This window comes from Magnolia sinica, chromosome 3, assembly GCF_029962835.1.
Source record: "Magnolia sinica isolate HGM2019 chromosome 3, MsV1, whole genome shotgun sequence".
NCBI lineage: Eukaryota > Viridiplantae > Streptophyta > Magnoliopsida > Magnoliales > Magnoliaceae > Magnolia > Magnolia sinica.
This window is the reverse complement of record NC_080575.1, coordinates 115,672,389-115,694,050: the sequence shown is the minus strand read 5'-3', so window position 1 is coordinate 115,694,050 and position 21,662 is coordinate 115,672,389. Positions and strand designations below refer to the sequence as shown.

The 21,662-nt window shown below is 40.1% G+C and overlaps 1 protein-coding gene across 1 annotated transcript in view; it reads right to left on the bottom strand.

Annotated features, from left to right (window-relative positions):
- LOC131240868 (uncharacterized) overlaps positions 1-21,290 on the bottom strand; it is a 32,200-nt gene extending 10,910 nt beyond the window's left edge. The window contains exons 1-12 of the mRNA XM_058239378.1: positions 20,878-21,290; positions 20,718-20,802; positions 17,679-17,718; positions 17,325-17,573; positions 15,807-15,906; positions 15,640-15,714; positions 7,445-7,543; positions 6,925-7,041; positions 6,692-6,807; positions 6,437-6,536; positions 5,843-6,201; positions 1,512-1,842 (exon numbers count right to left, since the gene is read on the bottom strand). Of these exons, the coding sequence (XP_058095361.1) occupies positions 1,512-1,842; positions 5,843-6,201; positions 6,437-6,536; positions 6,692-6,807; positions 6,925-7,041; positions 7,445-7,543; positions 15,640-15,714; positions 15,807-15,906; positions 17,325-17,573; positions 17,679-17,718; positions 20,718-20,802; positions 20,878-21,009 (1,803 nt within the window). The 5' untranslated portion in view covers positions 21,010-21,290. The remainder of the gene's footprint in view (positions 1-1,511; positions 1,843-5,842; positions 6,202-6,436; positions 6,537-6,691; positions 6,808-6,924; positions 7,042-7,444; positions 7,544-15,639; positions 15,715-15,806; positions 15,907-17,324; positions 17,574-17,678; positions 17,719-20,717; positions 20,803-20,877) is intronic.
- Between the last annotated feature and the right edge of the window lie 372 nt (positions 21,291-21,662).

Below are 21,662 nucleotides of genomic sequence, written 5' to 3'. Positions count from 1 at the left end.
TAAAAACCAAGTAAGAGAAGTAATAACAAAATCCAAATCCAAAAGATCAATGAATAAACTTAAAGCTTAGATATGAGTACTTCTTTATTGTCAAAACAACTGTTTCATTGAAGGTTCTTCCAGCTAATTTAAGGCAAACATCTAAATTAGCTCACATTCCCCTAAAAGACCAAGCTCACATTCCCCTAAAAATGCCAAACGATAAAAGCTGGAAAGCAGAGTGGACTAGCCCACATCAAAGATGTCACGAAGAGAACAACTCTCAAATGAATCCAAAGTAAGAAGATGTAATGAAATTCATATTCCTTTTTTGCAATAGGAGTCATCCCCCAAACACCTGAAAGGACTCACTCAAAAGGAGAAATAGAGGAGCATGATAATATTCATATGTAACTCAGGAAACAAATAATAGAGCTGATGATCTTGCCAAATCAAGCGAGACAAAGGATAGTTAATGCATTTTTTTATAGAATTTAGCAGTCTCCCTGGGTTTGAGGATGTTTAGTTCTTCAGTTGTTTTCCTTTTTCTTTGTTGGGTGGGTTGGACTGCTGTTTTAGCCCTGCCATGTTTTTGTAGCTTGTTATTTCTTCTTGCTAATAAAAGTTGCAGCATCCATATAAAAAATAAAAATATTGTTGCAAAAAGAAGAAGAAGAAAATGCACAGCCATATCCCAAGCTATAAAGTCTTCAATCAACAAATACTTTACCAGAATCCTTCTTGAGCAGAACAGAATTTGAGAGCGAAGGGCCCAAGGCATTCAAAAATGGTTATGTAACAGCCGCTAACAGTGGGAACTGTTACGTGTTACGGAGCCATAATGGCCATTACATAATTTAAAAAAATGGCCCGTAACGGTCCGTTACAGGGCTGATTCAGGTTTTTTTTTTTCAAAAAAAAAAAAGGAAGGCCATAATAGCCCATATCATAACAGTAACAGCAGCAGCCATTACGACCACCGCTACCATTATTGAATACCTTAGCGAAGGTACTATGATTCATCCCCACCTTAAAGCTAAATCCATGTTCATATATTATGCCGAATGCATAACTTCAACATTGAAGCCAATTCCTTTGAAATACAAATAAAAATAACGAAACTCCCATACAGCAAGCCCAGAGACAGCAAATAGCCAGGAAATGGTGAATTGGTTGATCAAGCCAGGAAAATTTTGACCAGCTCTGAGAGGAGTAAGAGAAGAACCAAGCTTGTTTGGGAGTCAAATTGTGACCTTACCAAGCATTTTTCTGCACATCAGACCCAACTCCATCCGGTTTCTACATTAAGGTACAAACTGTATTACCAAGTGTTGAAACAAAGTGAGCTTACTAAGGTAGATGCAGGTGATCAACTGACAACCAGATCATTTTCTAATGATTTGTGAACATACGATGAATGGAAACTAAAGGTAACTTCCCCACTTCATGGATTGGAGTTATAACTGCATGATGAGCTTCATGTGAGAAAAAAAAAACATTTGAATTGAGTCAAAAGTCAAGACCATTCGTACCGGCTCGTTGCGGCCATCTATAGACCTTGTTAGAACATTTGATGTTCCATCATCCAGCAAGATACGCACTTGAACAGTGGCTGAAGAGGCTGCACTAGCAGCAGCTGCAGCGGCCTGAGCGGCTGCGGCTGCAGCTTCTTTCGCTTTTCGAGATGAACCCCCCTTAGGGATGATTGGTATTCTTGGGGGTAATGCAGCCTCTAGCAAAGCAAATCGGTCACGACACGTATCCCAAGCTAAAAACCTTCCAGTACCCGAATCAACCACTGACCAATCCTTTACCTGGTAGATAGAAAAAGAAGAAACATCCGGCCATACAATCGCAACATACCTGCAAACAAACCAGCATGGTAGCAGGAAGACATAAGTAATAACCAACCTCCTTTCCAAAGGCTAAGGTATCCACTTAACGGCAAAATAAAAAATAAAAATAAAACATGAACCAAAAGAATATTTTGATACAATGTAACGATTCATCACACTATGTAACAATTGATATTTAGAAATCACAGCATTAAAAAGGCTAACCCTCTACCAGTCAACAACGAAAAATAAAAAAAAATAATAAGGAAACCTCTATCCCCTGAATAGGTGTATGTGTTTCTCATTTTATTGGAAATGAAGTTGCAATTTATCAGGAAAGAAAAAGGTAGCAAACACAAAAGGCACATAAAAAATATGGCTGAAATTCTTTAAATGTGAGTGAAACATATACACTTGAGTTGCTAGTCCCATGTACATGTGTTGTCCAGCTCATCCACATGCCAGCAAACATGCCATGCTGGCATATAGGATGAATATCCAAGCAATCCATCAGGGGTCCTCGTGTAGATGCCCTGACCAAGTAGGCCAGTCCACCCCCCAAGTGAAACACCATGAACGGAACTGATTGACAGCTGGAGAACTTGTTTTTAGCCATTTATTTGCTTTCTACCCCCTGACCCACCAGATGGATGGACCAGCCTGATTTTTGAGCCAGGGAATCTACAGTCAGACCTCCCTGATGGATGACTTGGGTGTTACACGTGCACCATTGCAAAACACATGTCAGTGTGGAGAAGAAGGGAATACATGAGTGTGGGATTAGCGATTCCCTCTAAATGAATAAATAAATCAATAAAAACTTGGGACAGTAAAGACTTTTTTCTCATATGAATATTTTCTCATGCTTGTGAAGTTTAATTTCAACAGAAGCTCAGGAGGGACTGAGAGCATCCGGGTTCAGCTGGTATAGGAAGTATCATAAGAGACGATGATAGTAATATGTAACTAGTCTTTGCTGGTCTTGGGATTGCTGACTCTAATGAGGCACAGATTCAGACCCTTTGGCAGGGACTGAAGGAGCTTAGAAGCCTTCAACTTCTGACATCCATTATTGAACGAGACTTGCAAATGTATTTAAATATTAAGATGCAGATCATCATATGACGCTATCCTTGGCGTTTATCCTTGAGATGTAGAATATTAGAGAGATAAAGGGGACTATCTCAGTATCCTTTTCTCATATTTGCAGGGAGGGGGTAAATTTTGAAGCTGATGATCTTGCTGGAAAAGGCTCTACTCTCCACTCCCTTGTTATGGGGACTCTCTGCCCCTTTTGTAATTTGTCTGGGCCAATAAATATCTTTTACTCTTCGACATGTGTATATGTATGTATGCATGCGTGCACATTCCTTTTAAAGGATTTCTCATGTGAAAATAATAAAAAATACTGTTAGATAATGGATTAAGCAACAAATATAAACCAAACCCATACATGATATTGATAGCCCACACAATTGATCAGCACCTTGCTCTCCCTTTTTCCCTTTAAGATGGGCAAACTCAACCTTACAACAAAGGACACCACAAATGAAACAACTACCTTTACAAATGACTCAAGTTGCCAAATGCCAATGAACTCAACAAATTATGACGTTCAATCTCAGGATAAGTCTAGGAATGCCTAGAGCAATACATTCTAATATGTCAAAACAGTGGAATTGAGTCCAAACACAAAAGCTTGTCAAGAGTGATGGCTTGAGCACAATGGGTACTTGATGGCATATACTAAAATCCCATTCCCTCAAAAAGGGGCTCTTCCCGCTCCTCCCAAAAATTTGATAATCCTGATTTTCACGCTTCTTTGAGAAACATATTTCATATTTTGACCATAGACCATTCAAAATTTCCCTGGATATGATGGAAACTGGAACAAACAACCTTTAAATTAAAAAAAAAAAAATCCATGGATTTCCATATCCATGGTTATCCTTAGATGTGAAGTTTTCCTTTCAATATCTACATTTCGGACTCCACCAATCCAAACAGTTCCTTAACATAAAGAATTCATGAACTTAGGTTCCGAGGATGATGATGATGATGATGATGAAGATGAAGATGAAGAAAAGCCCATCGAGGAAGTCAATAAGAAGCACCGAAGCAAGGAGAATGGCGTGATACACCATTGGCAAGGGGACCAGCCAACTCCCTAACCTGTTCAGAATCTCAGATACATGATGAGAAAGAGATAATAAACTCATCGTCTTCTTCTTAATTTTGTTAATATCAAAAGAAAGTCCATGGTTCCATTGGCACCAAGAAGGGCAATAAATGGCATTACTAAAATCTCATTCAGCAATAGAGGCCAATAAAAGGATTCCTTAAAGATCTAGCAACAGCAATAAAAATGACCAGTAGCCAGCTTCATTTGAGTCACCAATGCCAGAAGGCCCTGAGAAAACCATAAAGCTATCACCATTTTCATTTCTTCAGACACCACACAATCAGATTCTCCCAGGTTACCTACGAAACTCCCCTTAATGTCGAGTTTCCAAGAGCCCCTTTAAGCTTGGACCACTTATGAATGAGCTTGAACTTATAAAACTCACGACCTGATAGAATCCGGATCTCCTTCCATGTCCACCGCTAGAACACCAACTGATTCCATATTAAATAGGGCCCAACAAAAGAGAAGGCCATTCACCTTGCCAGCAAGTTTCCAACGCCAAAGGAAGATTCCTAAAAGATTCCTGTATTTCTTTCTTTCCAAAGCCCGAATGTTTTGTAGAAGTGGAAAGTTGGAGCTCCTTCCAAAGATTGTGGCCTATCAATTTAAAAGGCCCGAAGGCCAAACATCACCACCTCAACTACCGAACTTTTAAGTCACCCAAGTACAGGTGGGCACATGACAATCCAATCCGGCTAACTCGACTCGTCTGACTCGGTCTGATCCGACTCAACCCAAACCGAATGGGGGAGTCAGTCCGAAACAAGTAAGCTTTGCCCAATCCGAACTCAAACCAAGTCGAATTCGAGTAACCCAGTAACTCGACCCGACTCAACCCGAAACTCGATCTGGTTAGACTCGACTCAATCTGAAACCCGACTCCCTAACCCTATCCGACCCGATCCCAACATCTCTCTCTCCCTCCCTCCCTCATCCTCTTCCTCTTCCAAGCCCGGCAACCACCCACCACCATCACCCTCCTCCTCCTCCTTTCTCTCTCCTCTCCACTCCCTCCCTCCCTCCCTCCCTTCCTCCCTCCTCTTCCTCTTCCAAGACTGGCACCACCATCACCCTCCACCTCCTCCTCCTCCTCCTCTCCTCTCCTCTCCTCTCCACTCCCCCCCTCCCTCCCTCGTCTCTCAATCTGACTCAGTGCCAACTCGACCCAACTCGATACTTCTCACCGGATCAAACTCGGTTTGGATCAGTCCAAGCCAGACCGAACTCGGATCAAGTCAGGCATGTTGGACTCGGTATCAAGTCATATCAAGTTTGGATCAGGCCTATTTCAAAACCAGATCGAGTCAAGTCAGCCCTAACTCGGTCCGACTCAACTCAATGCCCAGCTCTACACCCAAGAGACGTCAAAAGAATTTCAAGGCGAAACAGCCATGCCAACCAAGCTAAAGAGCAATAGATGAAGAGATGACCAAACGTTTACTCCACATTGCAACACAAGAAATACTAGGATGGTGATATTCCTATTATAGAGTTCATCCAATGTGGGTAATCTCTTACAAGGTAACTGAAAAATTATAACACACCAACTATCCATTACACGTCATTACCAGAGAAGTAATCAATGACTTAAGGAGTGTCCATAGAAATTTTAAGTATGAAGCACGCTTTGCCCCCTCTGAATTGCATTTTGTTTCATTTAATCAAATTTATTGATTGTCAGAAAGGTATAAACCACTGATGGGAAAAGAAAATGTCTAGTAGAGTATCTTAAATTATAAGTAAAACTAACGGCATGTAGGGGGGTTCTGAAATTGAGACAGTTGCAATGATAAATCATACATTCAGCATTGTAGAATAAAGATTCCGAGCAACAGCAACTTACTTCCCAGAACTGCTCACAGAAAGAATGGAATATGAATCATGAGAAACAGGTGTACTAATGTGCTTCTTCATCTGCTTGACATGTAATGGTTCCAATGGATCCCCCCTGGACTTTCCAGTTTCAGGTATGGAGCCAGTAGTTCCAAGAGATGGATTGGCAACATTAGATAACTGAAAGTTCAGTAATTTGAGTTCCCTTTCAACTACATATATGGCAGAATGCTCCCTGCTTCCAGGTGGTGTTGGCAGAGGAGCCACAGCTGGAAGAGATCTTGCATCAAACTCGCTGAGAATGACACCAATATTGGTGCCGGTAGCAACAAGGTGTGGCTGCAAAGGATGTGCAATCATGCAGTAGACCTAAAACAAAAACCCAGAATTCAGATCTCATGTGCTCTAGAAACGGTAAAGAATGGCAGTGCTTCCACAATCAACAATGGGGAAAGAACAATTTGACAATACAGAAAGAAAATTAAAGGAGACATGAAGAGAGAGCTGCCCGATGCAGAATTATGCATGCAGCAGTGAGCAATAGTTTCTTGTAAGGAGAAATAAATTGAGATTTTCCAGAAAAGGTCAACAAATAGAAACATACTCTTAGTTTCTTGCTAGGTGCAAGAACATGTGGAGGAACAAGTGAAGATAATTCACACAGTGGTCTTGTCAGAGCTGAGTAAGTTGGGTGTTCAATAGCCCTGCAAAAAAGGGAAAAAAAACACAGAGATGATGGCCCTCCAAATTGAGCAAAGGTAGCAGCATATCATTTCACTGGATGAAAATGTTATTGATTATAATTGCCAAATGATCTTTTCTACAAATATTTTATATCAAAGGGAAAGGGTTCACATACCAAATATGAGAATCCTTGACACAAGTTAGAATATCAAGATTTGGTGCTCGAGGATGGCACCAAGATGCCACACTGTGGCAAGCAAGCTTAGGAACAGGTTTAATACGCCTCAATTCCTGGAGAAGAAAAACATAGAACATATATCGAAGCACTGTCACAACAATCCCCCCGGAGACAGCAACCATTTTTCACATCAAAATCAAATAGGGATATGTGGAAAATAAGTGTGCAACCTTAAATGAGATGGTGTCCCAGATGGCTAGCGTCTTATCCACTCCAATTGTAATCAACTGTGGAGCACCTCCCAGTACCCTAGAAAGTTCGACAGCCACAACCCCGCCATCATGTGCCTAGAAGATGCACCAGAAGGTTAACATGAGGTTTTAAAAGTGATTGCATTTCACGAGTCTGAACCTGTAATGAAGTGAAATGTTGTCACCTATGCCTGCCTAAGGACAAGCATGAAACAGGACATCAAGTTCAAGTCTTTCCAGTTTACTGTGATAAGAACACACACACACACACACACACACACACATATATATATAGAGAGAGAGAGACACACACACACACATAATCAGAATAAGATCTTACAGCAGGCAGCAAAATTCCAACCAACCCAATCCACAAACTGAGGAAGAAGATAACAGCTCTCAAAAGGAAAATTAGCAGTCAATTGATCTAATATTTATAAAAAAATAAATAAATAAATAAATAAATAAAACAGAACAGAACAGAACAAGAAAGCGCTACCTTCAAACTCAGCTTGGGCACGAGTTCACGTGACTCTTGAGCATGGTCAGCACTCCAGACTACAAGTGAGCCATCACTAGCACCAGAAACTAAAAGTGCCTGAAGGAACAAATAAACAGAAGGAATACCACAACAAACTTTAATAACGGTTTGTAAAAAATCAATTTGAACTTTTTGAAACAAACAATAACTTTATTGATTAAAAAAAATAGAAACCTTTCTTATTAACAATACAACAGAAACATGTTTAATTAGAACAAGGATAATCAAATCAACACCTGTAACTATCAGGAAACAAAGCACGAGGTTCAGTGAACAGTGTCAAAATTTTGGCTTAAATTAACACCTGACAAATTTAGTTTATATGTTTCCATGGAAAAGATGACAGATAGCTGATCAGGGAGATGAACTTTTAAAAAGAATATTAAAAAAAATATAAAAAAACTAAATATGAGAAAAGGGGAAAACCTAACAACAGAAAGATGGGTTTTTAGACACCATCAATATATGAAATCCAAATTTCATAGCTCCATCAACCACATCTCAAGTCCAGGACCCACCGCAGAACATTCATATAGAATTCAAAAACTGAGAGATAATATTAACACCGCATGCGAAGGAAAAAGACCAAAATAAACTTCAAATTTCTTTACAGAAATACATATAGCAAATGAAGAGCTAGGGATTTATTTCAAAAAATGGTAAGACTATTTTTCGAATCACATGTTTTGTGTGCGCCATCTTGAATCACCACTTGTAGTGTCTGCATATGCCACTGCAAGAACTGTAGCATTCAAGACACCTCGCCAGCCTGACCAAGGTATTACATAACAGTAATGGTGGCCATAATGGCCACCACCATTACCATTACGTAACGGCCATTACAGCCATTACATAACCGTTTTAGCATACCATGAGCCTAACCCACTTGGCAACATGTAGTGAGTCTTGAATGGTAAGAACTATCACAAGACATTTGAAATTGCCAGTAACCAACCAGCAGTTTAAGCATGGAAATGCTTTCAATAAATGTATTGCATATATAGTTGCAAGTATAAACAGCTACAAACCAGGAGTGGGAGGGGGACGAGTGGGAGTGGGAGTGGGAGTGGGAGTGCAAGTCCGAAGCACAATTCTAAGTGGGAGCTGCACCTGGGTGGGAGGTTCATTCAACTAGATTCACATGTTTCTAGAGGGCCAGACGTGAATCAGACATCTCAAATGGTAAGAATTATTACAACACATTGAAATTGCCAGCAACCAACCAGCAGTTCAAGAATCAATAAATGTATTGCACATATAGTTGCAACTTGCAAGTATAAACATCTAGGAACCAGGAGTGGGAGCATGAGTCCAAAGCACAATTCTAGGTGGGAGCTGCACCTGGGTGGAAGGTTTGTGCAACTAGATTCATGTATTTCTAGAGGGCCAGACGTGACTCAAATTTACCACCCATAATCTCCCCAACATTGCAAAAAGGTAAACACCAAAATTGCATGAGATCAACTATTGATCATTTGGCTAAGATGAGGTCTAGGTCGGGCAGAAAGACAACATGATCAATGGCTAATAAATAGGATGCAAATGAACAGCCAGGCCCGGCCCACGTTTGGCTGAAATTGGCTCTGCCCAAGGGCTAGGCCTAAGTTTTAAGCTCCAATAGTTAATCAGGATGGGCCCAGATCAGGCCTGCTTAAAGGCTCAACAGGGAAGCCCGGCCTGGCCCAAGTTAAGATATTTAACACTATTAGGCCCATGTACTTGGTTATTGGGCCGGGGCAGGTTTGTGCCTAGTTAGCTAGTGGGACTGTCAGAGTGAGCCTGGGACTGATCTGGGTTTTAGCTCATGGACTATGCAGGACAAGCCTCAACCAGGTTGGCCTAACCATTTATGAGCTTGTACAAGAAAGTTAAAAAGTATCCAAAAATCCCTTTAATAATAATGATCAAATAATATAGTACGGAGCAAGCTATATGACAGTTGCAATCAATGATGGCACAAAAGACAAGGCTCTGATCGCTAAGAATGCGAAAGGTAATCCCTTCAGTCATTTCCAACTTTCAAAGTGCGTTCATAGCAGGTAGACAAATTTTGGACTCGGTTTTGATCGCTAATGAGTGCTTGGATTCTTGCTACAGGGCCAAAAGTTCAGGGGTTATATGTAAACTGGACTTCGAAAAAAAAAAGCCTATGATAATGTCGATTGGATCTTTTTAGATTACACGTTGTATCGCATGGGCTTCAATCAGAAATGGAGACATTAGATGTCATCTTGCATTTCATCAGCCAGGTTTTCCATCTTAATTAATGACTCGCCCTTTGGTTTTTTCAGGGCTTCTAACGGTCTTCGTCAGGGTGATCCTCTTTCCCCATTCCTATTTATAATAGTCTCGGAAGCTCTTAGCAAGATTATGCCCCAAGGTCAGGAAGTTGGGATATTCAAAGGATTCCTGGTGGGGAATTTCTTGAGCCCCATCAATCATCTTCAATTCGCAGATCGTACACTTCTTTTCCGTGAGGCTAAAGACTATATGATCGAATTCCTTAGCATGTCCATTTGTTGGTTCGAGGTAATATCTGGTCTTAAGGTTAATAAAGCTAAATGTGAACTTTTTGGAATCCACATTTCTCAGGACCTAGCTTCTCAACTGGCAACATCTTTTGGTTGCAACTTGGGCCCTCTTCCAACACCCTACCTTGGTCTTCCGTTATGTGTGGGGAAACCCCCATTATTTTTATGCGACAAGATCATAGAGAGGATCCAAGGTAGATTAAACACTTGGAGAGGTAAATCCATGTCTTTGGGAGGGAGACCAACTCTTCTCAAAGCGTGTCTCTCTAACCTTACTCTCTATTTTATGTCCTTGTTTCATTGCCCTTCATCAGTTATGCATAAAATAGATAAATTGAAGAGAGATTTTATTTGGCAAGGTGGATCAGAAGATAGGAAGTTCCATCTTCTGAACTGGAAGGAAGTGTGTTCGCCAACTTCTCTTGGACAGCGGGGGTTAAGAGTATTGAGTTGGTTAATAGGGCTCTTATGGGAAAATGGGTGTGGAGGTTTTTCCAGGAAAATAATAGCTTGTGGAAATCAATTTTAGTGGCTAGATATGGGACCTCCTCCATTGGCTGGTGGCTTAAGCAGTCTTCTATATACCGTATGACCCACACTTGCAAAGTCATCAATAAGCTATCACCCTTGATCTTCTCTAGATCGATTCTCATGGTGAGCAATGCCCAAGAGTTTGCTTCTGGACTGATCCTTGGATTCTCGATCAACCTCTTCAAATGGTAGTCACGGACCTCGCCATTCTATCCTTGGATATCGACATTCTGGTGGCTGATTGCATTTCCTGGGGTGGAGATGAGAGAACCTGGACACCTCCTCTGAGGAGGGATTTGAAGGAAGCTGAGATAGATTCCCTAACATCTCTCATCTCCCTATTGCAAGATGTCGAGATCGATAAGGAGTTAGAAGATAGTATGCGCTGCAGGAAAGCAGCCTCAGTAGTATTCTCAGTTCGATAGCTTTATTCTGACCTCGTAAAGGAGAGAAACAATAACCTAACAGCTCCAACGTCAATGGTTTGGAAATACGGTGCTCCTACCAAAGTAGCAGCATTTGGTTGGCTAGTAGTGAGGAGCAGATTTCTAACTATAGACAACCTGCAAAAGCGTGGCATAATCCTCCCGAGTATCTGCCTATTGTGTTTCAACCAAGCAAAGACTGTCGATCACCTCCTTCTTCACTGTTCCTTCTCGTCAGAAATCTGGAATTGGATTCTCTCTCTTGCATCGGTTAGTTGGACAATGCCACGGTCTATCGGGGATCTGCTAACAGCTTGGCACGGTGAGGATGGAGGAAGTCTTGGGAGAAAGAAATGGCAAATAGCCCTGCTTGCAGTGCTGTGGGGACTCTGGGCTGAAAGGAACGATCACTGCTTCTGCAACAAAAGAAGATCTGAGGGTGGAGTTTTCTGTAGGGTAACCCAATTCATGCAAGATTGGGCCCCGTGATGCTAGTGAGATTTGTCCAATGTGGGCACTGGCTTTTGTTGTTGTAATTTAGTTTCTTTAGGTTTTTCCCCGTTCTTTTTCGTTTTTCTTACTTTTAGGTCCAGGGTGTCTCTTTCGCTTCTTTGTTGTTTGTTGTCAGTTTTCAGTTCTGGTTTTAATAATATTATCGCCTTTCAAAATAAAAGGACAAGGCTCCATAGCTAAGGTAGAATCAGTGTTCGAAATATCGGTATCGCATTATGTATCGCATTCTTGGGATACGGATAAGTATCGGTTATCCATATCGGTTGTATCACGTAATGTATTGTTGTTGTTGGAAACAACAACGATAATACACACTTATAAATCAAAACATTACAAAAAACAAGTGCACATAATATGTTTTCTTTGTATGAGGTCCTAATCTATGTGTTGTCTAACTGAATTAATGTAAGCATATTCAAAGTCTATTCATATAATTTATAAATGTACGAAGACGTGTGGAAACACAAGTAATACTTTCAAAAGCAAAAGAAGAATCACTAGATCAGGTTACATACATGTTTGATTTTATGTTTAGACACAAAGATTGCAACCAATTTGCAAGAAATTGCAAAGTTTTGATTTTTTTTCTAAATTTTCCGCAACACGGCCCATCTCCTCTAAATCTTGAAATCAAATCTCCCAATCCATGATTTTTCATGCAAAACATGAAAAAAATCATGGATTTGTAACAATTTGACACCGATTTAACATGATTTACAGGGGGGAAAAAAAAAAGGATCGAAAATCAAAAATGCTCACTGGATCGAACATGTGGGATATATCGCACTACTTGTGTTTCATATCACACAAGTGGGATACAAGATATATCGTGGGATATATCAGACGATATCGTCGATATTTAAAACACTGGGTGGAATACATGGACACATAGCGTCAATTAGTTGGTCACGACCCATACAACTCAGCCCACCCGTCCACCTACCTCCGGGCTCACAAGAAAAGAGCAAATGCATCATTCATAGCAAAGAGACAAGAACCTTCTATTTTGTATCTAACTATGACCAACTTATCATCTCTAATGAAAAATTTCATCCAAAGGCAAAACAGACCAAAAAGTTCTGTTTACTACAATGTTTTGAGAAGAAGAATGAATCATCTAATGGCCCTTGTAACGCTCTCATTTTGATTTGGGTTGCCTTTTGGTTGGCTACTGGTATTCATTTCTATGTTGGTGGAAGCTTTGACCAGGTGCCCGCTCTTGATCTTTTTAACACCTTTTGGTAAAACTTTGATGCAAGCAATTTTATGAGGTTATTTAGTTGGGATGAATTAAATGATCCTTGACCAAAGGATATGCATAGTACCCCCGGGCTTTCGATTTGTGCACATGGGGCCATGGTTCATTGATGAAATTGTTGATCAGACAACCATCATGTATGGACCATGCCCCACAAACGTCCCAGACTGGAAGATTAAGTCACGCAATCTCTGGCCTTCTCTCAATAGGATGTGCAACTTCGGCATCTTTCTTTTGTCAACCGTCTATGTGCAGCCCAGAATCAAAGGGCTAGGTTTGTTCCATTGAGAAGTGTTGACCACTATGGGGCACATTATAAAATGGACTGGATCAACCAAAAATGGCACCTATTGTATAAACTGAGTCAAGGATACTATACACATCCTCAGATCAAGGATTATATGATTCCCATTCAGGTGGAGCATGACAAAAGAATTAAACGAGGAAAGAAGATATGGTTAATAGATTGAGGTATAATGTGATAAAGGTGACAGGCAAGGTTATGGACAGACATTTGGTCGGGGTAGTTCCCTGGCCTCATCCTTCATCATATCCTTATAATCTGATAGAAGGAAGGTGGTACAAGTGGAGTACCATGAGATGATCCAGGGAGGAGTATCATGGAACATCTCTTTTATCACAAGAGATATGGAGGATATAAGATTATGGAAGTGGTCGCCCAATGGTACATTGTCCTCTGAATCACTTTTTAGAGAGTTGACAAACATGGTTGGCAATACCCCTCCATGGGGACTCATTTGGAACACGCCAGCACCCCCTAGAGTAGTGGCTTTTTCTAGGACTCTGGCAGCCCAGAAAATTCCTACTCCACCATTTACAACATTGCCAACACCGCCTCCCCAATATCTTCTTTATGTGCAAAGCTCTAGAGGAATTGGCGAACCATCTTTTTGTGAATTGATATTTGGTAAAGTTTTTTAAGCTGTTGATGATTATCTTGGTGAGATTTGGAACAGGGGGCTATTTAATGCAAAAGGTAATATTAGAAATCGGTGATCCAATGGAATCCCATCACTGCATCACCTAAGATATCATAGAAGCCAATTCAAAGCTAACTTTGATGGCTGCTCCTTTGAGGATCCGGGTTTTTCTGGGATAGGAGGATGCATTCAAGACCAGCATAGTACCATTCTCATTGAATCTTCAGGCTCCATTTGGATCCAAAATTCAAAATATGCAGAAGCCGCAGATCTCCTGCAAGTGGTGAAACAAGTGGTGAGATTCTACTTCATGCCAACAACTGTGGAAGGTGATTCCAGGAACGCGATGGGGTAGGCTTCTTGGGGGAAATGCCCCTGGAGAGATTGGCTGACATTCTAGAACAGGTATGGGATCTGTGCAGAGGAAAGCGGATATCTTTCTCTCATTTAGGGAGAGACGCAAATAAAGTATCTGACAATCATGCTAAAGAAGAGCATCATGATGAGAACTAATAGTGGTTGATCATAGAAACAATGGAATGGTCCGTTGTAGCTCAATGAACAGCATTTTATGAGCAATATTAAGTCTGGTTGGGCCCATTCCCACGGTGTATAGGTAGGCCCAGCCTCGTGTTCTACCTTTTGCTATTTTTCTTTAATAATATCTTTGATTACTCTATGAAAAGAAAAAGGTAATATTCTTTTGCAAATTCCCCCTTTCACTAAGTTGTGGGGTTCTTTAACAGAGAACAAAAGTATTCTGACAACAAGGTTCCATCTTTGCAAGAGATTGTGTACTAGATCAAGGGCTCTATTACCATTTATCGGTCGGTCACTTCCTATAAGGAATTTCGGGGAATCTCTGATTTGGCTAATCTTACAATTGAAGAAGTAACCTTCATTCTACAGGTATATAGAATAGGAGGTACCATAGACAACCATGGGATCGCCTTCCAATTGGTGTATGGAAACAGAATCATGAAGGCTATTGATCCACAAACCTTGGGATATCTAGAATGGTAGGCTTCATTAAATGTACAAACAAGAATACAAAGTTGTCTTTTCCTATACCAGCAAGAATGGAAGTGAATCCAAGGCTGACTGCAAGGAACTTCATATCTTTTCCAACCAAGGCATTAAAAAACAGTTATGTAATGGTTGTAATGATAGGAACCATTATGCATAACAGGGCCACAATGGCCATTACAGAAAAAAATGGCACATAACAGCTGCTACAGGGCTGTTACAGCTTTTTTTTGAAATAGCTGTAGTGGCTGTTAGAGCATGTATTGTAATGGTAATTATGGTGGTCATTATGGCCACTGTTACCGTTATTGAATACCTTGGTTGATTTGGCCCTTGCCATGGTATTGCCCCATGAAGGTGTTTAGTTCTTCAGAAGGCTAGGCCTCATTTTTCATTTTTGAAGGAATTTTAAAAGGATTGATCTCCAAATCCTGCTGGTTAACCAACAAAAAAGTACTTGTACTTGTGTGTGTAGTTTTGATCTATGGGAAAAATGAGTGACTATAAAGTCTCTCACCCCAAGTGCCAGGATTAGAGACATTTCCTCGGCCCATATCCAAGTCCACGCTCAATGTGGTTGGGAAAACATTGAGAAGTGGCTTGATTCATTAAATGTTTCTTGATAGGATGCTCACACGGAATGCTGTCAAATTGGGCTTGGACATTCAACAAATAACCTTCTTAGCATTCATAAAATGAAGTACACACGTAGTGGTGTGCAGTGCTTTTGTTCCATAGGGACCTTTCTGGATGTCAAATAATTAATGATCAAATATCTATACATAAGCAATTAATAAGTAGTCTTGTAAATCTAGATAAAGATGCTGCTTTATTTCAATAGAAGGGCAAAATCACAAATCCAAGTATATCTTACATGTAAAAATGAAAAGTCCAGTCCTCTAATTACATAAAATGCCAAAATAATTACCTCACCAGAAGAAGCCATGAATGTCATCAAGCAAGATATAGATCCTTTGTGACCTCCAGTATACCTTCGGACAAGCTGTGGAGAAAAAAAGTTTCAACTATTGTAATTGATGCTTAAAAATAACATCCAGAGCGCCAATTGAAAAATCAATACGAAACCTCCCATACCTTCCATGTAATCATTGAGAGAACTCTAATAACACCATCAGACCCACCAAAAGCAACGAGAGGGCCATCACCAGCAGAAGACTTGGCCAGAAACTCCATACTGCATTTTGCAAGAGAAAAAGGATCAGTACATATAGTCAAGAGCCTACTAGAAGATGCTTGCTAAAAGAGAAAACATCATATTTGAATAATCAAAGATTGCTTTCCTGTAAAGAGGTGATACTATAAGACCCATCTGGATTGACTTTCCATAGGCCTTGGCCACTAGTTGTTTCGAACAAGTCATTTCTTACATCCATTTCACAATTGATTTTACTTCATATTTAGTTGAGGCATGACTGCTGATTGATATCATTCATTTTCCTTCAATCAAATTTCTTTTGCTTTCTTAAACTCTCCAATAACTTGGATAGGAGAGGCGATAAGCATGACCCACCAAATTCGATACTTGCTGTGAGTAATGTTCACGTGGCTCATGGCTTCTCCAATAAATGTACCATAGAATTTACCTTTGATTAATGTCGTAACATTACTGTGGAAGAATTTATTGTTATAGCAGTTTGGGTTATTCTTCAATCAATTTTATCTTTATTCATACTATAGAAGTACAATTACACATCAGCCATTTTGTCTTTGCATTATCCCTAACTTTCATTTTTTTTCAAATGTATTGTTATTTAAATACTGTTACATTTCTTAATTTTATTTTCAACGAGACAGGAGAACATAACCCGCACCAATTCACCCAAATACTAGTCCCAAGTTTAACAATCATGTAGGACTGTCATCCAAGCAGCACCTGCCTCAGAACTGACAGATGAAGGTCCCAGTTCTCGTCATGCAAGATCGAACTAGCTCAGTTTATAAATAATAAACTTTAAGAGGATCAGCAACAACAATTCGGCATTATGCTTCCCCAGTATCATCCTGAAGATTGCAGCCCAATGTTTAATGAGTTCAAGTAGCTTCATGCAGTTGTTTGTGCATACTTCTACTTGATTAGCGGTGCCGTGTTTGTTGAACTTTTTCTACAAATTGCTAGGTAAAATGCACTATGGACAATATTAATTTAAATTTTAAAAATAAATAAATAAAAACACTGGAAGTGAGGGATATAAAGAGACTCAAATTGCCAATGTGGAAGAGGTATGACACAAGGCTGTTTTTCATCTTGTGAACAAGGGATTTCCATGAACCGAATAAGGAAGATTTTCTTCTTGTTGCACCACAACACAGGCAACGAGAGGAACTCCATTTATAGCCTTCCCAGAGGCACCGATGTTGGCTGATAATCACACCAGTTGATGACCAACCTCCAAAATTGACGACTCAATGTAAAACGATAATATTATTCAATATCAAACTTCAACAGGATACTACAGGATGGGAAATCAACCCAAGACAGACCTTATTGACCACTACAAATGTGTCCAACCACACATGCCAACAGAATAGATTGGTGCAATGTATGAATTTCCAGCTTCAATGAGAAAAATATTAGATGGAGCAAGGACTTGCCAGAGAAGAGATTTGTTGTCAAGGTCTTGCTTTGGCACATCACGCCCACGCATTGTAACCAAGTCTAAAAATATGGCTTTATTCTCACAGCAAATGACGAGAAAATGCCTTCCTCTAGTTGATGGAGCAGGAGAAGCAAAGGCAGAGGAGTGCTGATGGACTGCAGAAGGAGCTTCAGCAGCAGCAGAGCGATTGCGCCAAAGTTGCCAAAAGCGCACATCATCATCAAAAAAGTTGACCTGCTTAACACTTAAGGAACCATGAACCACCCACAGTGAGGTTCAGCTTCAACAAAAGGTGCCAATTGATGACAACTTGCAGAAAGAAATTAAATGATTCAGCCAGATCCATTACCTCCCTCCACGCATGGCCTCTGTAGGTTTTCCTTTGGGCTCTGCCAACAATTTAAAAAACATAAATAACTAGACCATAGTTTATTTTCTTTTCTTTTCTTTTCTTTTTTCTTTTCTTGTTTGAGAATGGATAGAAAAACAGCAACAAAAGGAAAGCGTATAAACATCAAACATTAGTGGATTTGCAAGCAAACCCAAGGCCATTTGACCTAGAATGGGGTTGGATTGGCAATTAACTGTTATAACTGATAGTGTCTTCTACATTTTCTAGTTTTGACATCAAAAACATTCCAAAATGCACAGAGTATGGACGTGATCCATAAGCTTTTTCTCATCACCAACCGTGGAGGCCATATTTCATCTTTTATGAGATTTGTGAGACAACTTCTAGGCCAAACTTTTTGTTTGCTTGCACAGGCAGGGAAGCCAATGAAATCGCTGCATCTTAGCTAAAGGTGTGGTAAGACAATCTTTTGTATGGCAAAAGCATTACGTCTTTCTTGATGTACACCTTATCTTAATTTCGACCTATTTGGAACACGGCATTAAATGGTATGGAATTGCATTGGATGGAATTAACACCATTATTGCACAATGGTTGCATGTTTGGTATTTTGACCATCCAATCACACATTTGGGATCAAATTCTTCCTTTGGTAAAAACACTGTATTAAGTGAAACCTGCGTTTGGTAGACCACGGATTTGTAATCAAGGGACCAAAATTCACAATTGATGCCGGTCACCTATATGCATATGCGACTCGAATATCACTTGTAAAGGGGGAATATGGATGGACAACGTGGATAAAACACATGGCATCAATGTGGAGCCCACATATGTAGTGGATTTTGAAATCCCACAGTATCTACTATTAGGACTGGATGATATGATACCTGGATTAATCCAATACTTGCTGTCATTTCCAAACGCCAGATGGAATTTGCATGGGACCAAATGCAATTCCATCCCACCTAATTCTTCCACGTTCCATACAAGCCCAAAGTTGTGGTCTGATCAAAGAAGGCCTTGTGTGGTATAATATTGTTGTTTTCTGTTTTTTTTTTTTTTTTTTTTTTTTTACATGTTTATTTGGTCAACATTATATATTTATTACCCGCCCGGGGTTTGGGTGAATGGCTAGTGTTGTGGGTTTGCTCCCCACGAACGTGAGTTCGATTCCCCTCCCCGTGCTTTACTGGATGCACGTGGTTTGCGGGTGGTTGCATGCATCCACAGGGAATAGTCTCGCCTTAATAAGGAGTGGGGACACCCTGTCATCATTATTTAAAAATAATATATAAATTTTATTAAAAAAAAAAAAAAAACATCGTACGTTTATTTGATCTTCCATGAGTATATTGTTCCTTATGTCCATACAATCTCTTCTTTCTTTATACTGTAGATTGTCAATCATGTCGCGGGTTTGATCTAATGGCTCAATGGTAGACAACACGTCTCAACATTGAGGTCTCGGTTCAAACCCAGCTGACTAGTAACAAGAAAAGGTCGTCTAACAAATCACATGAAGATTTAAAGAATATTTACATTTGAGGAAGCATTACGTAAACATTGATTGGTACTTGGCAGCACAACTAGAAGATATGCAGGTATGAGGTACTGAGCAAACAGGATTCAGGGGCGACTCAATATCAAGAACATCTAGTGCACCTAAAAAGTAATGTTAAACCTTGATCACTAGTCCCAATAGGCATACAAGACAAGATGTGAAAACGTCTTACTGTATGGAATGGAGACAAAGAACTCTATTAGTCATTGGAGCAAGTATGGGCGTTAAAGGAGAATGACAAAAAAGGATTGCATGAGTGGTCCAGCTGGTTAGTCTTCAAAGATGCCAATACCAGTACAGCAGTACCAAGAGAGAGAGAGAGAGAGAGAGATAGAGAGAGGTGAAAAAAGGATGAGATGATGGCCCGCAACATTCTGAGGTGTGTCGGGTGCCTCTTTTTAACTATTCCCCAAGTTTGGAGTTTGAGAAATGTTCTAAAACAGTCAGAAGGAACAATCAGAAGGACCAATCAAAATTTTCCTACACTGACAAAAGATGAGTTGAGAGAAGCCAGCATAAAACTTCTAGATAAATGTTTGATAGAAATAAGCAGCAAAAATTAGGATTCTGACTTCAACGATACCTACAATGAGATGGGTGGCCATGAGACAGACACGGGAGGGTGTAGGGATAATTGCCTGGGTCTCATATAGTCATTTCATGTTCGCATTGCTGGTAAATTTGTAGGCCTTTGTCTGTGATCTTTTTCTCGAATCATGGAATTGGAACTCAGAATCAAACTTGTGGATCGTAACATGTCTTTCCACAGATTCAAATTTATAATTGGTGTTCAGATGGGCAATTTTAAATGTGTAAAAATTTGTGGCTTGTGAAAATAATTAATTATGACTTGAGAGTGTTTTCATCACCTTTTAAAAAAATGACTTGAGAGTTTTCGTCGCCTTTTAAAAAAATGACTTGAGAGTGTTTTCTCTCATGTTAGAATGTATAGAAGTGCAGAATACGAACATTTTACACAATACTATTTCAGTTCTTAGAATGGATTCTATTCAGAACGAAGAGGTGAAGAAACCATAGAGACAAAAAATGGATTGCCACAAACCAGGAAAAGGGAGATGCATATTCGGACGGTGATAGTATGCAAAAGTTGTAGAATTTCAGAAATCCCAGCACTAATCTTTGGAAAAATTAAGAAACAAAAATGCCCCACAACTTCAGTGCGCACGGTGAACTCCAGGAAAGTCATGCCCACATATCTCCCAACATTTAAATGGTTGGGAGGAATCCAGCAACCATTTGAAGATCTGAAATTTCAATTACCCATTCTGAAATAAGCTTTAAGATTCCCGTCAACCATTCATATATGCTGAGAGATACGTGCACAGAATCTCAGCACACACAGTCAGCTGACAATCTTTTACCACGAAATAGCCAAAATCTAGACATCACATCTCACTTACCCTACTGAATTTTCATTGAAAGAAATATATGACATGAAACTAAATAAATACCCATTTCGCCCTCGGCGAGTTTCTCCAGCTTCGCTCCGACCAAGCGCCTTTCATCTACACCGCCAGCTTTTAGCTCGTAAATCACCTGAAAATAAAATTGAAAAAAAAAATCATATTCAGAAAAATAAAAATTGAAGAGAAAAATAAGAAAGAAGGAGACCTGGCGATGTTCCCAATTCCAGACAGCAACGTGATCCGACGCATCTGCTGTAACGAGCCATGGATGTGTCGGATGGAGCTGGATCCGCACTATCTTGTCATTCGTCGGACGGAAAGCCCTCAATCGCAGCATCTTTCAAGAGATCCGATCTTCCTGTCGATCGACAGTGGAAAAACGATAAAAAAAAAAAAGAAGATGTGATGGTTTTATAGAGGGAGGATATGAGATTAGAGATCCGATCTCTTTTAGGGGTTTGAGAGCGTTCCCGAGTGAGATGAACGAGGAAGCGCCATTGATGGAGGACGGAGTTGCACTGAAAAATGAAAATGCCAGAACTCCGTTTTCTGAGTTCCGAGTCTTGAGGACGCGGCCACGGACGAGGTTTCTAAATTCTAGTGGGGGTGGGAAGAAAGATCGTAGCATGCGAAACCACCTGGAGCTGTGGTCCACCTGATCGTGTGCCTGCAGTGGCCCGAGTAACGCTCCGGTCCATGGACTGACCAGCTTGGCCTGTGGTTTGGGCTCGGCCCTTGTATGGACGGTCCACTTAATTCTGATTACGCTGGATCATGTCATTTTAGCCTGACCCGAGCTGAGTAATTAGTTGTTTGGACTTTATCACACTCTAATTGAGCATTAGACAACTTTATTTTTTTTTCATATCATAGATCGGTTATCTGCACTTGATATGAAGCATGGTTGCACTGAAATTACAGCATGTTGGAAATATACACATTGGATACAGTCACAGTACTTGATCCAGACCCTACACACACAAGTGTTGG